Source organism: Sinocyclocheilus rhinocerous, unplaced genomic scaffold, assembly GCF_001515625.1.
Source record: "Sinocyclocheilus rhinocerous isolate Xijiao unplaced genomic scaffold, SAMN03320098_v1.1 scaffold357, whole genome shotgun sequence".
In the NCBI taxonomy this organism is placed as follows: Eukaryota; Metazoa; Chordata; class Actinopteri; order Cypriniformes; family Cyprinidae; genus Sinocyclocheilus; species Sinocyclocheilus rhinocerous.
In genome coordinates this window covers 221743-237294 of record NW_015649568.1, presented here as the reverse complement: position 1 = coordinate 237294, position 15552 = coordinate 221743, and the positions used below count along the sequence as shown (strand labels likewise).

Here is a 15552-nt window from a genome sequence, read left to right as displayed (position 1 = left end):
TCTACATTTCAAGGTCACTGCTTAGTCCTATTTGAAGTTATCCTAACAGGAGTAGAAGGGCAATTTTTTAAGCAAATTTCATAAATTAATTGTATCCTGAAGCACAGTATAAAAAACTTAAAATGAGATATTTGAAAAATAATTCTGATCAAAATTGGAGAACACTTACAGATACCTCCAATTTATTGGTATTAATCTGGCACCTGGTGCTAATTTCCTTAATTATATGACAAACCCTATTTAACTGGCAGCATTCCTCCAATTTTCACTGAGATTGCAAAATTGCGGGCTGCTCTAAGGTGACCGAAACCTTGCGACAGGAGGTTATCCAGATGAAGGCTAAAGGGATGACCCTTTCAGCCACTGCAAGAGAAGTTGGTCATTCCGAATCTGTGATTTCTCGCAAATTGCAGTTTTACAATGACACCGATTCATTCAAGTCCCCCAAAAAGGCTGGTCGTCCACGTAAGACAAATGCATGAGAGGGCAGGATAATGTAGAGAATCTCAATGGGGAATCGGTTCAACACTGCAGCTGGAATTGCTTGCCAGCTGAACGCTAAACAGGGTAAGGATCTGTTTAAGAGATGTCAGACTGAAAGCATACTCTGCAGTTACTAAGCCTCTCATGAGCAAAAAGAATCAAAAGGCTAGACTCACCTTTGCTGAGGAGCATGTTGTGTGGAGAGAGGAGAACTGGTCTAAAGTTCACTTTAGTGAGTGCAAGTTTAATTTATTTGGGTCTGATGGGAAACGTTATGTTCATCGTCAAACTGGGGAAGGACTGAACCCAAAGTGTGTAAAGAAGTCAGTGAAACGTGAAGGAGGAAGTGTCATGCTTTGGGGGATGTTTTCTGCAGCAGGAGTTGGGTCTCTTATACAGCTACATGGCAGAGTGAATACAACTGTTTATCAGAAACTTCTTCAGCAACATGCTGTTCCTTCCCTGCAAGCATCTCCCAATCAGCCTGCAATTTTCATGCAAGACAATGCCCCCGTCACACTGCAAAACAGGAAAAGCAGTTCCTTGAAGCTAAGAGCATGGCCAGCCCAGAGTCCTGATATAAACCCGATTGAAAATCTCTGGAAAATCTTTAGCGACAAAGTTATGGTTAAGAAACCCACTACAGTTACTATGGAAGAGAGTGGAAGAAGAGTGGACCAAGATCACACCAGCGCAGTGTGAGAAACTAGTGATGTCCTGCGGCCGCCGATGTGCTTTTAAAGTACTTTTTTGTATTTTGAAGCTTGACTGCCCTTGATTGTTGTATTTTTTTTTAATTGTATGAAAGAGCTGAGTGAACTTTCTGTTAAACATCTTTTGTGTTTCACAGAAGGAAAAAAAAATCATATGGATTTGGAATGACATAAGGTTGAGTAAATGCTTACAGAACTGTTCTCTATAAACAGCTAATTAATATGTAAGTAATATAGAGGCTTGCAAGAACATCGTGTCATTTTGCTCTGACAGCTGCAAATAAGGCACCTATGACAGTAATTCGTCCACAACTGTGAGTTACTTTCAAAACTCACCTGAAGTCCCTGAGGCCAGGCACAAAAATAGACAACCCCTGTCTTTTTCCTCTCTGAGAAAATATGAAATGTTTACAGAGCGCTCAACATTTTGAGAATTTTTGCTGGATATGTTTAGAACATTTTCTCTTGTGGTGCATCCCTCCCTTCCAACAGCAAAAACCGATCACAGTCCACCAGAGACACACACACACACACATTCAGAGAGGGTGGTCAGTCACTTCAGACTCTGTCAAGAATACAAATGAACAGGAAAAGAGAAAAAAAACAGAACCAAAAGAAGTGTTAAAATGAAATAAATATTAGCATACAGGGAGATATGCTGTATGTTCTTCTTACTGCTGACTCTACTCATGTAGTCCTTTGAAGCCAAAGCCTTCAGATGAAAGCATTGTGCACAAATGCAGTTCACACATCTTGAGCTCTCTCATCTGCTCATTTCATAGATTCTACTTCCTATTAAATGCAAGCCTTCAGAGCACAACACAACTAAACCCAAATTTCAGAGGCCAGTAAACAACATAAAACTACTACTAGAAGCATCTATTATTAATAATATTTAAGGACACATTCTGCATTGGTCAGCTGGGGAAAAATAAACTGACTACGCCTATCTGCAGTTGTTGTTTTTTTACAGAAGAAAAAAAAGACACATCCAATGCTTGAGCTAATTTTCTCATCATGCTCATCTGTTTTATTTAAGGATAATAAAGTGGTATGCATGATTTATTTATTTATATAATCTTGTCCACTGTGGATTCACTGAATGGCTAGCGGTTCTGATTTAAGTGTTTTTCTACAAGCATCACATTTGGGGGATGCACCAAAAAGACTACTCAGTAGAGATCACACGGATGGCGGTTCATTACACAGTATTTTAATTAATGGTTGGAATCTTTGATAGGGAATTGCACATCCACATAATGACATCGGAACGGTTTAGTCTTATTAAAAAAGAAAAATACCCCAAAAACTTGTATTTAGAATTTAAATGTATGTTCAAAAGTTATTTGAAATGATTTCAATTTCATTTTTTTTATATTAAATTGAAATAATATATATTTATTTTCTATTTGAATATATTTTATAATGTAATTTATTCCTGTGATGGCAAAGCTGAATTTCCAGCAGCCATTAGTCCAGTGTTCAGTGTCACATGATCTTTTAGAAATCATTTTAATATGATGATTTGGTGCTAAAAAAAAAGTATTTTGCCACAATATAATGTCTTTACTTCCACTTTTGATCACTTAATGCATCCATGCTGAATATAAGTATTAATTTATTTATTTTTTTAAATTGCCCCAAACTTTTGAATGGTACGATGTTTAAAGTACTATGATAACAATGTTTTTTTTTCTTTCATGGTGCCATGACAAACTTATAAAAATATTAGAATATGCCAACTGCAAATATCAGTAGATATGCCTGTATGTGTTTGGACTTCACAGATTGTCTTTCTGACTTCCACCCTTTCATATTGAACTCCTGGCTCTTAGCTACTCGTACATCACTACGCATTGAGAAACCTCCAAAGGATGCACTGTCACTTATACTTTACGAGTTTAAACTGCTTTTTGGACATATATATATACCATGACAGGGACGTGACTAGATATCCGGGGCTTAGCCCAGAGACATCCATGCACGTGTCAGAATACATAGGATACACTTATTTAAAAATAATTTTATATATATATATATATATATATATATATATATATAACATATTACAGTGAAGTCCAAACGCCTGAGAAAACGTTAAAAATCTGAGGTTTATATGTAAAAAAATTTAATTGGACCACAAATTGTTAGACTACTACTGAAATACTCCTTGTATTTAGAATTTAAATGTATGTTCAAAAGTTATTTGAAATGATTTCAATTTCATTTTTTTTATATTAAATTGAAATAATATATATTTATTTTCTATTTGAATATATTTTATAATGTAATTTATTCCTGTGATGGCAAAGCTGAATTTCCAGCAGCCATTAGTCCAGTGTTCAGTGTCACATGATCTTTTAGAAATCATTTTAATATGATGATTTGGTGCTAAAAAAAAAGTATTTTGCCACAATATAATGTCTTTACTTCCACTTTTGATCACTTAATGCATCCATGCTGAATATAAGTATTAATTAATTTATTTTTTTAAATTGCCCCAAACTTTTGAATGGTACGGTGTTTAAAGTACTATGATAACAATGTTTTTTTTTCTTTCATGGTGCCATGACAAACTTATTAGATATATATTAGAATATGCCAACTGCAAATATCAGTAGATATGCCTGTCTGTGTTTGGACTTCACAGATTGTCTTTCTGACTTCCACCCTTTCATATTGAACTCCTGGCTCTTAGCTACTCGTACATCACTACGCATTGAGAAACCTCCAAAGGATGCACTGTCACTCACTCACCTGCTGCCAGCTGCATCCACCCACAGATCTTATACACAGTGGCTGTACTGCAGAAGAAGAAGAAGGCGAAGGAGCCAATGCAGGAGAGGACCAACACCATGGACATCCCAATGAAGAAGGACGCAGCTTTGAAGGCGCTAGAATACTTAATGATAACCCGAATAAATTAATAATACTTAAATGGTTTGCGAATACTCAAACCTTAAGAGATTAAAGACATGTATCTATTAATATATATACATATATATATATATATATATACTTATATAAAAACAATAATATACCTTACACAGTCCAAAGGGCTGTTTCCATGAGGCTATTACAAGATATAAAGGACTTTCCGTGATAAATCTTGCTGTTGCGTTTAACAGAATTAACGGATGTTCGGATGACGACACTTGCACTGCATCATATTTTGCGTCTCCATTCTTCTCAGATTTAACGCAAATATCGCTCTCCTCTCGGCTGCTGGCTTAACGGCGTACCGCTGCTCCATCCGATTTAATCCTGTGCGCACATCTCCGAGCAATAAAACACATTACACCTGACCACCACAGTGATGTCGCCTGAGTAAATACACGCTGGGATGAGATTCATGCCGCGCGTGTTGATCGCGATGAGACTCGCTCGCGGGGATGGAGTGCGCTCGAGCGAACAGCGCAGATTTCTGGCACACCCGAATATTCAGTCTGCGTCTGTCACTCCCGTCCGCATAGCAGATGAAGAGACGCTTGCGTGCCTGTAGAATAAATGTATTCCCTAAAATTATATCTAAGTTCACCTGCGTCTCTTTTGACTTTCAAGCTGATGATAATATGGATTCTCGGTTTTAAACGTTTAAAAATGAAATTCAAAGGCATTGGGATTTAAAACATCAAGAACTACAAATCCCAGACCCTTGTCCGGAAATGACGCGGACTCGTGACGTCCTTCGTCAACAGCGCGGGGAAACTGAGGTGAAGTTCTCTGTTCCTCAAAAACGGAAAAATATAACCGTTCGTTTCTCAAGTATAGGTATTTATATTGTTTTTTACAAGCTTTTATTGAAAAGTGACATGTTTAACGAAGTGGTCTGTTGGTTTGAACACGTGTAAATATTCACAATGTGTTTTCGCAGTTTTGGTTATTAATTGCTTATGAATATGCATCAGATGTATGTCTGTGCGTCGGGTTTCTGTCCTTTTCAGCGTTTTTAGGGAAGCGTTTAAGATCAAGTTTAAAGATCCGTGCGTTCTGCGCCCCTTACGTCACTAACGTTACTGTTTTTCAAACGCAAGCACGTTTTCTATCAGCTGTAACGTTAATGCTAAAAACTACAACACGTAAGTTAGTTCTTTTTTAACATGACACTGATACAGGTGTTTTATTATGATCAGAGAATGTCTGTAACGCTGCAGTGTCCCGGTTATCCTGAGGACACACTGCGCTCTCTGGCTGACAGACTGCCATGCAGAGAGACACAGCTGAAGTCACTGCTGTCACTCATGGGACAGGTGAGTTAAATACTGACCCCAATCTTTTGAACGGTAGCGCATATTGTTACAAAAGATTTCTATTTTGAATAAATGCTGTTCTTTTTAACATATTATTCATCAAAGAATCCCGAAAAAAATATCACATGTTCCAAAAAAATATTAAGCAGCAAAACTGTTCCCAATATTGATGATAAATCAGCATTTAAGAATGATTTCTGAAGGATCATGTGACACTTAAGACTGGAGTAATGATGCTGATGAAAATTCAGCTTCACATTAATAAATTATATTTTAAATATATTAAATTATAAATGTCTGCAATTAATGTGAACTGTGGTTTCTATGTCTGTTAACAGCCAGATCAATACAGTTATCCTTCATTCTTCATCTATGGCCACAGAGCAACAGGAAAGAGTCATGTGGTGCTCTCCATCATGAAAGATCTGGAGGTAAGATCATGAAAACAGAGTATTTGGAAAGTTGTGGTTTATAAAACCTGTAAAAGTGCTAATTTATGGAATGCACTACCCAACCTTTGGCACAATTTACAGTTTTAAGGAGTCACTCTAGTCACAAATTCAGAACCAGTTTTTTTTTCAGTTAGACTTGACTGATTTCTCTGAAAATTTCATAGTGAATGACTAGCTTTATTAGCTCCAGACTATGAATCTGTCCAGTCTGAGGACATCAAACATGTATTAAACATATATTATTTCCATTTGTCTTGTGACTTCTAGAAACAAGGCACATGTTTCTGCATGAGTTTGTTGTGTTTGAAACAACTGTGTGAATCTTTAGTCGACATGTAGTGTATGATGACTAGTTTTCCTCTGTAACCATTTACAAAGTAGGCATGTGTATGCTGCCTAGTGCTTTAAAAGTCATGTAGTGTTTGTTGTTTTGTGTGTGTGTGTGTGTGTGTGTTTCAGCTCCCCCATGCGTCAGTGGACTGTGTTGAGTGTGTGTCCAGTGGGCTTCTCTTTCACCAGGTGTTGTCTGCCTTTTTTGGACCCGATGCTGCAGCATTGCTTCCCCGTTGCCCGTCTTTGTCAGATTTTGTGCGACTGTACAAACAGATGAGCTCTAATTCACCTGCCACTCAGACACGCTATATAGTGAGTTTATTTTACATATATGTAGTATGTATGTATGTATATACGTATATGTAGTATAATATTGATGAAATAATATGTTTGGAATTTTGTCAGAATGTTATGTCTGTGCTTTTAGATATTTATTAAAGATGTGCCTTAATGTGACATAATGTTACATAATGTCCCTGTAGATTCTGGACAGAGCTGAACGCATGAGAGATATGGATTTCAGCCTGCTTCCTGCTCTTCTGCGCCTACAGGAATTGGTATGCGCTCAGTTTAACTAATGTTTTACTGCATCAAGTAGAATACCTGTTCTTTATATAGTCTTATGTCTGATAAGCAAATTCTCTTTTCTTCATTCTTCTTTATCTGACCTCTGGTGGAGACTTGAGACTTTATAGAGACTATTTTGTTAATAGTCATTGTTATACATTGGAGATGAGTTATTTTTAGACTTAACTGAACATTTTTTCCACCCTTTGGCAGGTAAATGATAATGTGACCGTCATCTTGCTCAGTGAAATTGTGTGGGAAAAGTTTCGGCCCAACACTGGCTGCTTTGAACCTCTGCTATTTCATTTTCCAGACTACAGTAAAGGTAAGAGTGTAAGACCATCAGAGTTAAAGATGGGTATCAAATGACAGATTTTGATATAATTGTAGCACGATCTGAACAGTGAGGTCATGTAAATATAAGTGAAGATCAAATTTGTCAATATCCCAACGTTTTATATAACAAAGATTATTCCGCTGGAAATGTCACATTTGTGATGAGATTAAAATTCTGGTGCATTTGTCAACACTTTTAGGCTTTTTTAAGCTTTTTCGACATATAGTAACACAATCAGAGGCTCTCAACTGAGAGAGCGTTAGTACTGGGTGCAGACAGGGCCAAGGATATTTAATACTTGAATGGATGAATGAAATGTGTCTAAAATCCTTTTTATTTTTTTCCTGGTCCCTCAGTGGAGCTTGTGCAGATTCTGTCTTGGGATCATCACCCATCTTACACACCTGAGCTCTACGCTTCCTACATAAACATCCTGCTGGGGGTCTTCTTCTCAGTATGCAGAGATCTAAGAGAGCTCAGGCACCTGGTGAGATCATACTTGCCTTTAAGCTACCTGAGTCTACAGCAACAAACAGCAGTTATTTTGTGGCAGTTTTTAAGATGTAGCAGGTGCTCATGAACCAGTAGAAAGTGTTTTTGCTTTTCACCAGCTTCACAAAGACACAATAAATTAGGTGGTACTAAAATGCTAAATATACTAAAATACACTGTTTAAAATTTAATTTAAACAGGCTGCCCTGAATTTCTCCAAGTTCTGTGAACCCCTGGAGAAAGGAGAAGGTAAAATATTTAAACACTACTGAGTGATGCTTACATTTAATCTTTCCATTTAAAGGCTTAGTATACCCAGAAATGAAAATTGTATAATCTGTTCACCCTCATGTTGTCTGAAATCTGTATTCTTATTATGTTGACCAAATTGATCCTCTGCAGTGAATGGGTGCCATCAGAATGAGAGACCAAACAGCTGATAAAAGCATCACAGTAATCCACAAGCAATTGACTCCAGTTCAAATAATGTCTCGTGAAGTCAGAAGCTGAGCATTTCTAAGGAACAAATGCAGCATTGCGGTGTTTTAACTTTAAACCGTCGCCTCTGGCCAAAATACCAGTCCATAATCCATAATAACGCTTCCTCCAGTGAAAAAGCCTGTCCCTTGTTGTCTTCTCGCATCAAAACTGATAGATTTGTTTCTTACAAACACGCAGCTTTTCACTTCACTTCGTTAATTGATGGACTGGAGTCGTGTGAATTACTTGTGGATTATTAATGTGATGTTTTGATCAGCTGTTTAGACTCTCATTCTGACGGCACCCATTCACTGCAGAGGATCCACTGGTGAGCAAGTGATGTAATGCTACATTTCTCCATATCTGTTCTGATGAAGAAACAAATGTATCTATATCTTGGAAGGGTGAGTAAATTTTCATTTTTGGGTGAACTAATTCTTTAAAGTAGTCTGTCAGTTTTCCTGATCCATATGGCGTTTTGTGTGAGGGCCACGCCAAATGTGAAATGCTTGATTTTGATTAACTTTCTTGATTGTCATTTTTGAGCGACCTGTCCCTTTAAATAAAATAAACTCCCTCTTTTTGTGTCAGTACAGTGTTTGAAATGTTTTCTTGCTTCCTTCAGCCAAAGAGAGTGATATTCACAAGTTATGGAAAAACATTGAGCCCCATCTGCAGAGAGCCATGCAGACGGTTTACCTCCGAGAGGTGTCCAGGTCTGTTAGTGCCTGTGTGATTTCTGAAGAGTGCTCACGGTTGAGATTGTGCTTGATTTGTGTGTCACATCAGTCGCTGAGTGTTTGTGTGTTTTGGTTTACTGCAATCAGCGTGCAATGGGAGCAGCAGCAGATGGACGAGAAGGAGGCCACGACCCTCAGAGGTACACAGACAGACACACACACTCTGCATGTTCAGACAGACCAGCAGAGGCCTCGGTCATGCCCTCACGGACCATCTGCTGGCATTGCATAGGGCTGCTAAAAATTGGGTCCAGTGCTTTTTCTAGGATAGACTGCTAAGATTTCTACTTTTATCAACCACACATTAGCTGATGGGCTGGCCTGATGAGTCATATTTCACAATAATTTGATAGTGGTGTGTTTGTTAAGGCCAGTATCGTCAGCATTGTTGCTGTTATTATCATACTAAAGGTTAGGGATTTGAACAACCCTACTCTTATGGAAAAAAAAAAAAAAAAAAAGTGTTATTGCATCACAAATCTTAAAAGTATAATTAAAAAAAACAAAAACTGTATTTGCTGATAATTGAATATTAACTAAATGAAAGGTCACATAAGTGTACTTAAAGAGTACACTTTAATGACTGTTTCTTACACTTGATTATACTTAAAGTGCACTTTGTAATTCTGTAAAATGATAAAAAGGTTATCGCCCAACACTAAAAGTTCTTGATTATAATAACTGTCATGTCATTCTATATTAATATATTTTAAGTGTACTAAATGGTGTTTTCATCATTAGAAATGTGTACATTACACACAGGTTTCAATAGAAATGACATGAAAGTATATTTTAGTTTACTATAAATGCTTGTCAGTTCTGCAGTACACTTTACCCATATTTCAAGGACAGTAGAATTATGAAATTGTATATAAAGATATAGGTGGGTCAAAAAAGCACTCTAAAGTTGCATTTGAAATGAATTTAAACTATTATACATTTTCATTTAATTTTAAATAGCGGGCAAATAAGTGTCACTGAATATATATTCAGAGTATATACACAAATTAATATTTCTGTAATAAGTACTTTACATTAAGAAGTATGATAAAGAGTACTACTTTTTCACAGGAGTAATCATTAGATAATTGATACTCCATAATACTTAAAGCATGAACTAAAATTAAAAATTAAACTGTGATGTTACAACAGTTTTTATAGAAGTAGATATAAATCTACTTAAATGGTAGATTGAAATATTAATTTATTTAAAAAAAAAATGTTAATTGCAAACACAATCAGTTTTTAAACAGTCATTTTTAGACTTTACTCGTTTTTTATTTTATCTGTATCTTCTTTTTTTAAGGAAATTCATTTCCTTTGCTAATATCAGCCAATGAGAGTTTTTTTTCTCTTCCTGTAGTTTTATCAGCACATGCTCACATAGAGCTGCCGTATTACTCCAAGTTTCTGCTGATTGCTGCATACCTGGCGTCCTTTAACCCTGCCCGCACAGACCGCCGCTTCTTCCTCAAGGTGTATTAGAGCTTTCTGATCTTCTCGTTGTCTACACATGACTTTTCATGAATGCGTCTTTATGAATCATGTGATCACTAAAAAAAGGCTTGTCTTTGCTTTAGAGTCACGGGAAAATAAGAAAGACTAATTTCTTGAAGAAACATGAGAAGGTGAGAAGTTGCTTCTGTTGCTTATTTTTCAACACTGTACTTCCTGCAAGTTTATTAATATAATCTATCTTTTTTTCCTTTTGATTTTGTCTTTTTGCTGCAGACTAGTAACCATCTGTTGGGACCGAAGCCTTTTCCTCTTGACAGACTGATGGCCATATTCTACAGTGTGGTTGATAGCAGAGTTGCACCTACAGCCAGTATCTTCTCACAGGTAAATTAATGGATCAAATGATGAGAAAATAATTGTTTCAGATAATAACAAACTATGCCATTCATTTTAATTAGCTCATTCGAGGCAATAAGACATGATTTATGTTCAATGTGGTAGCACAAGCAAATCTTGAAAATTATTTTGGACACTGGGTGGCAGTGTTTAATTTTTTTTATTTTTTTTTTATTTTTTTTTTTATTATTTTGTCAAAATGTAATTAGTTTTCCTTGATAAATTAACAGAGTATTTTTATTTATATCTAATTATCCATTTTACAGTTGTGACTTCAAGGCCTTTAAAAATAATCTATAAAATTTTGAATCTTGAGATTTTTTTTTTTTGTGCTGTAAAATATTTCATAGGTTAGATATTGCTCTTTATAAGAGCTTGTGTAATTTAAAACTTGTTTGAAAGCAAGCATAATTGTTTTTTAAGGTTAACTGCCTGTGTGACTCATTGTGTGACATTTACATCTTAATAACTTTTCTAATAAAGTTTCCTATGGGACACAAATTGGTGGCAATAATGAAATCATTATAATACATATGAAATACATTGTTTGCTTTTTGTCTTACAGATTTCGTCACTAGTTACTCTGCAGCTTCTCTCTCAGGTGGGGCATGATGACCAGCTGGACTCACCCAAATACAAATGTTCAGTTTCACTGGACTTCATTCTTGCGATCTCCAGGTGTGTGTGAGATTGTTTGACCTTTTGGCCCTCGGTCTTCTGATCCAATCACAAGTGGTCAGACAAGAAAGATCACTGTTTACACCTGTTAGTAACGTGCATCTTCTGTGACTGCTTGTGATCTGATTTCAAGTGGAGGATATCTTATTTTGTGTTTACGTCACTATCTACTTTAATGCGTTACTCCATACACATTACCTCACGCAAGAACTTGGTTCTGACCATTTGCGATCATATTACCTAAATGGAGTTAATTTCAGGTATAAACAGTGTCTTTGATTACATTTAGGTGCAAGTAGAATTAGGGCTGGGTATCGAGTTCGATATTTTTTAGGCACCGACCAAATTGCCTCAATATCATCGAGTATCGAGTGTCAGATTTTGATACCTAAGGGGTTAATCTCATCAAAGTCAGTGAGCCAATAAGCATGCAGCATGCTTTATGTGCTTAAATCAGTGATTGGCTCTGGCAGGTCATGAAGGAAACCATGTTACGTGACCATTCATTCACACTGTAGCGTCATGCTACAGAAGACAATTTATAAAACGTATACAATGCTTTTACTCAAAACTCACTTTGAACCACCATGGAGTGTTTGTAATAACTTCCGATTGTGATATAATGGGTTTTGGTCATATAATGTTGCAGAAATATGTTATTTGTAGCTTTTTATATCAAGCTAATCGCTACACCTGCTTAGCATTTCTCATGTAAACACACTGTATTGTTATGAAAATAGGCAGAATCCCATGAAAATAACATACAAATCATATACTGTCTTAATCGTGTGTTTATTAGCTTCATGTTTCATCCCTATAAATGTTTTTCTGGAAGTGTAACGCACGTTCGTCATCGGAGACAGGGCGGGTTATGAATGCGTAATATGATTGACAGATGAGCAGCGAATGAGCTTCCTCTGAGTCAGTACAGCGATCGCAGAAGAGACAACACAAGCAGACAGCGCTAGAAGCAACTAATGCTCATCAAGTCACGTAAATCAGTGGAAAATGAATAGAAATGATGATTCTGTTTTAAAATGAAAACGCATTAGTGTAAATGTAGCCTAGGGACATTAGTCCTGGGGACATCATCAGTGAAGAGAGGGCTTGTCTGTCTCCTGAAATTTTTTTTTGAAGAACTGCTGAGCGATTTAAAGATCTTAAGTATGCAGCAGTGAACCTCACATAGTGACTTAAAACTGTTCATTTTGCACTGAAATCTATTTGAACTTTATTTAAACTATTTGCACTGATTAATTGTGTTGGTTACATTTTGTTCCTTTGTGCAGTGGCTCAGGAGATGAGTCTTTGAGTCTGTAAAAACCTCAACAAACTGAAAAAAAAAAATGTTTTATGAGGAAATGTGTAATGTAATCTTGTAAAAATTAATTTCATGACATTGGTATTGAAAAAGTATCTTTCAGGAACTGGTATCGAAGTCAAGGTATCGGTATCAATATCGAAAATGTTTGAACGATATCCAGCCCTACATATAATAGTTTGGTTGTGTGCTAGTTTGCTGACTATTTATCTGCTTTTCATTCTAGAACTGTAGGCTTCGATGTGGTGAAGTATCTGTACGACTTCCTGTGATCCTCTTGCAGTGGATATGAACCAGGCATCTAATCGGACAAAATCACATCACTTGGAATTATGGACGTGAATAGACTGCAGGATAAAAGATGTTACAGGAACTTCCTGCATTTATTAGTCCAATCAGATGTCACCATAGGAAAACACTCACAGTTTATACAAGCGACTCTTTCCTCAAAGGGAAATTTGATGGGTTTGGTGTGTTGATGTGTGACACAACTTATTATTGGTCTAATAAATACTGTATAGTTTGTTACAATAATGGGTCCTATTTACTTTTCATACTGTACCGTTCAAAAGTTTGGGGTCGGTATGAATTTTTAAAAATGTTTTTGAAAGAAGTCTATAATGCTCACCAAGGCTGCATTTATTTGATCAAAAGTACAGTAAAAATAGTTATTGTGAACTATTATTACTATTTAAAATAACTTGTTTTAATAGTTTTAAAAATGTAATCTATTCTAGTGATGGCAAAGCTGAATTTCCAGCAACCATTACTCATTGATGAATAGAAAAAAAACAGCATTTATGTGAAATAGAAATCGTTTGTAACATTATAAATGTCTTTACTGTCACTTTTGATCAATTTAATGCATTCTTGCATAGTAAAAAATATTAGTAAAAAAAATCTCACTGACCCCAAACTTTGAAAAGAAAAGGTAAAGCAGTTTGGTGCATAATATGTGTATTTTTTTTAAAAAGAAGGGGCTCTTATGTGTGCTCTGCTCTAAGTGTATTATGCTAAGAACCAGTACAAGCTCTACTAGTAATTGATTGTATTAAATAATTAATTTATATCTATTAGGCTTTATTCCCATCTGCTGGTGTTCATGCAGTGTTTTTGCAGCATGATGGCTGGCATAACATCCCTCCCAGGCTTCATGGTAATACCACAGCTGCACATGTCCATTCAGCCACATTTAAATGAGTGAGATATCTATATTGCAATATGTTTTGTGTGATTTGGATCCTTTGTAGAAGAGTAGCTCAGCTCAGAGGACTGGCCTCCTTATCCTTTTGCGACAAGACGGCAAAGTTGTCATGAATCCCAATCACCCTCTCAAATGCAGACTAACACAACCCAGAACAATGACTAAATGAGGATCTGGGAGAAAGGAACTGTGTGTGCCATGGAGTGTAAGTGATTGAAATTTAGGTTTTTAGTATTGCGGTCTGTTAATTCAGCTTTTCAGAGGTTTCTGATGCTGCGTCTGACTCACAAGGTCTCCATGGTAATAGATTGGGGTTGTCATAGAAACTGAAGGACCACAGTTAAAAAGGCTCCAAATGTGACTCGTGTTTTCTCACACACTGACGTAGTTTGAATAGAAGATAGGGGCTTGAGACACAAGGGCAAAGGGTCATTTTGGTGTTGGCAGTTAATTAATACATGCATGAACTTACACCAGTGTCAGTTATTAGGTTTTTAATGTCCAAATGGAAGCATGAGCAGTTCATTAACAAGCTTAAAGTAGGTCCTGTAGTCCTACAACAGAAGGCACCCTTATAACATGTCTATGCGAATGCAGAATAAGCCACTTTCTGCAGAGACTAAAATGATATGCAATAGTATTAAATATAGTATGCACATACTGTATCTATAAAGAAGTAAACATTCCTGACCTGACAAGAGTTTGACATGCAGTGGAATACGTAATCGAAAACTATCTTAACTAATGTGTATTCTAGAAATTATTTAAATTGAAATTCAATTAATATGAGTTTAAAAAAAAAAAAAAACTTTTTATTAATTGAGAGACTAAATCAGACGGGAATCATTTAAAATTCTGTAAAAAAAAAAAAGATGAAATTATTAAAAATGGTGACCATTTACAGTATCAAAAATACCTTCCCTTGAACATTCATTTAAAAAAAATTAACTTACAAAAATGGACAAACACTTGTTCAAAAGTTGTTGTTTTTTTTAATTGATCAAGGACTCGTTAAATCGATCTAAAGTGACAGTTAAGACTTTTAAATTGTTACAAAAAAAATCTAATTCTAATAAATGCTGTTCTTTTGTACGTTCTCAAAAATATATAGCAATCCAATTTCCACAAAAATATTAAGCAAATTAACTTTTCAACATTGATAATATAACTGGAGCCTGGAGGAGCAGCTGCTGAAAATTCAGCTTTGACATGGCTAAATTACATTTGACATTAATAAATTGCATTTTAAAATACATTAAAAAGAAAAGTTATTTTAAATTGCAATAATATTGCACAATATTACTGTTTTTAATGTGTTTTTATCCAGTTATGCAGTCTTGAGGGCCCCAAACTTTTGAACAAATGTATTTGTTAACCACTTAATAGTCAAATATTTATAAATGTCTTTCTCTGAGGCATCTAATACACGATGCATAAATATATATATATATATATTAAAAAATGTTACATCTTTTTTTTTGTTAATAATAAAGTAACAAAAATAAAACTATAAATGTATAATCTATAAAACGTCCACATCATACTGATTCTTTTCCCATGAAGCCTCTTTCTGCTTAGCAAGAAGGCTGTTTTTGGGAAACAGTCAGTTTATTAGATGTGGGACGTCCCACACCAATTTCATCTCTTG

General features: G+C 35.8%; 2 protein-coding genes across 3 annotated transcripts in view; one reads left to right on the top strand and one right to left on the bottom strand.

The window, feature by feature from the left end:
• Window positions 1-4265, bottom strand: part of LOC107710661 (lipoma HMGIC fusion partner-like 3 protein) — a 46270-nt gene extending 42005 nt beyond the window's left edge. The window contains exons 1-2 of the mRNA XM_016515491.1: window positions 4243-4265; window positions 3954-4090 (exon numbers count right to left, since the gene is read on the bottom strand). Coding sequence (XP_016370977.1) covers window positions 3954-4090; window positions 4243-4265 — 160 coding nt within the window. The remainder of the gene's footprint in view (window positions 1-3953; window positions 4091-4242) is intronic.
• Window positions 4266-4818: 553 nt separating this feature from the next.
• orc5 (origin recognition complex, subunit 5) lies at window positions 4819-13291 on the top strand. Of its 2 annotated transcripts, none has more exons than XM_016515506.1 (15): window positions 4819-4909; window positions 5330-5446; window positions 5785-5877; window positions 6358-6543; window positions 6714-6788; window positions 7012-7123; window positions 7492-7622; window positions 7828-7876; window positions 8733-8823; window positions 8935-8987; window positions 10211-10323; window positions 10428-10475; window positions 10579-10689; window positions 11267-11379; window positions 12927-13291. In XM_016515506.1, exons 1-15 carry the CDS (start codon window positions 4862-4864, stop codon window positions 12970-12972), a joined length of 1386 nt encoding a protein of 461 aa, XP_016370992.1. In that variant the 5' UTR covers window positions 4819-4861; the 3' UTR covers window positions 12973-13291. The 2 variants fall into 2 exon arrangements, with proteins under 2 accessions (XP_016370992.1, XP_016370994.1); XM_016515508.1 differs by having other exon boundaries at window positions 4862-4967.
• The last annotated feature ends 2261 nt before the right edge of the window (window positions 13292-15552 follow it).

What these genes read in the sequence shown, in the direction of transcription:
- orc5 (XM_016515506.1), top strand. Translation starts at nt 4,862, where the DNA reads ATGACGCGGACTCGTGACGTCCTTCGTCAACAGCGCGGGGAAACTGAG. An exon ending in AACAGCGCGGGGAAACTGAG is followed by an intron (nt 4,910 to 5,329) that starts GTGAAGTTCTCT and finishes TATTATGATCAG; the next exon opens with AGAATGTCTGTAACGCTGCA. An exon ending in TTCTGCGCCTACAGGAATTG is followed by an intron (nt 6,789 to 7,011) that starts GTATGCGCTCAG and finishes ACCCTTTGGCAG; the next exon opens with GTAAATGATAATGTGACCGT.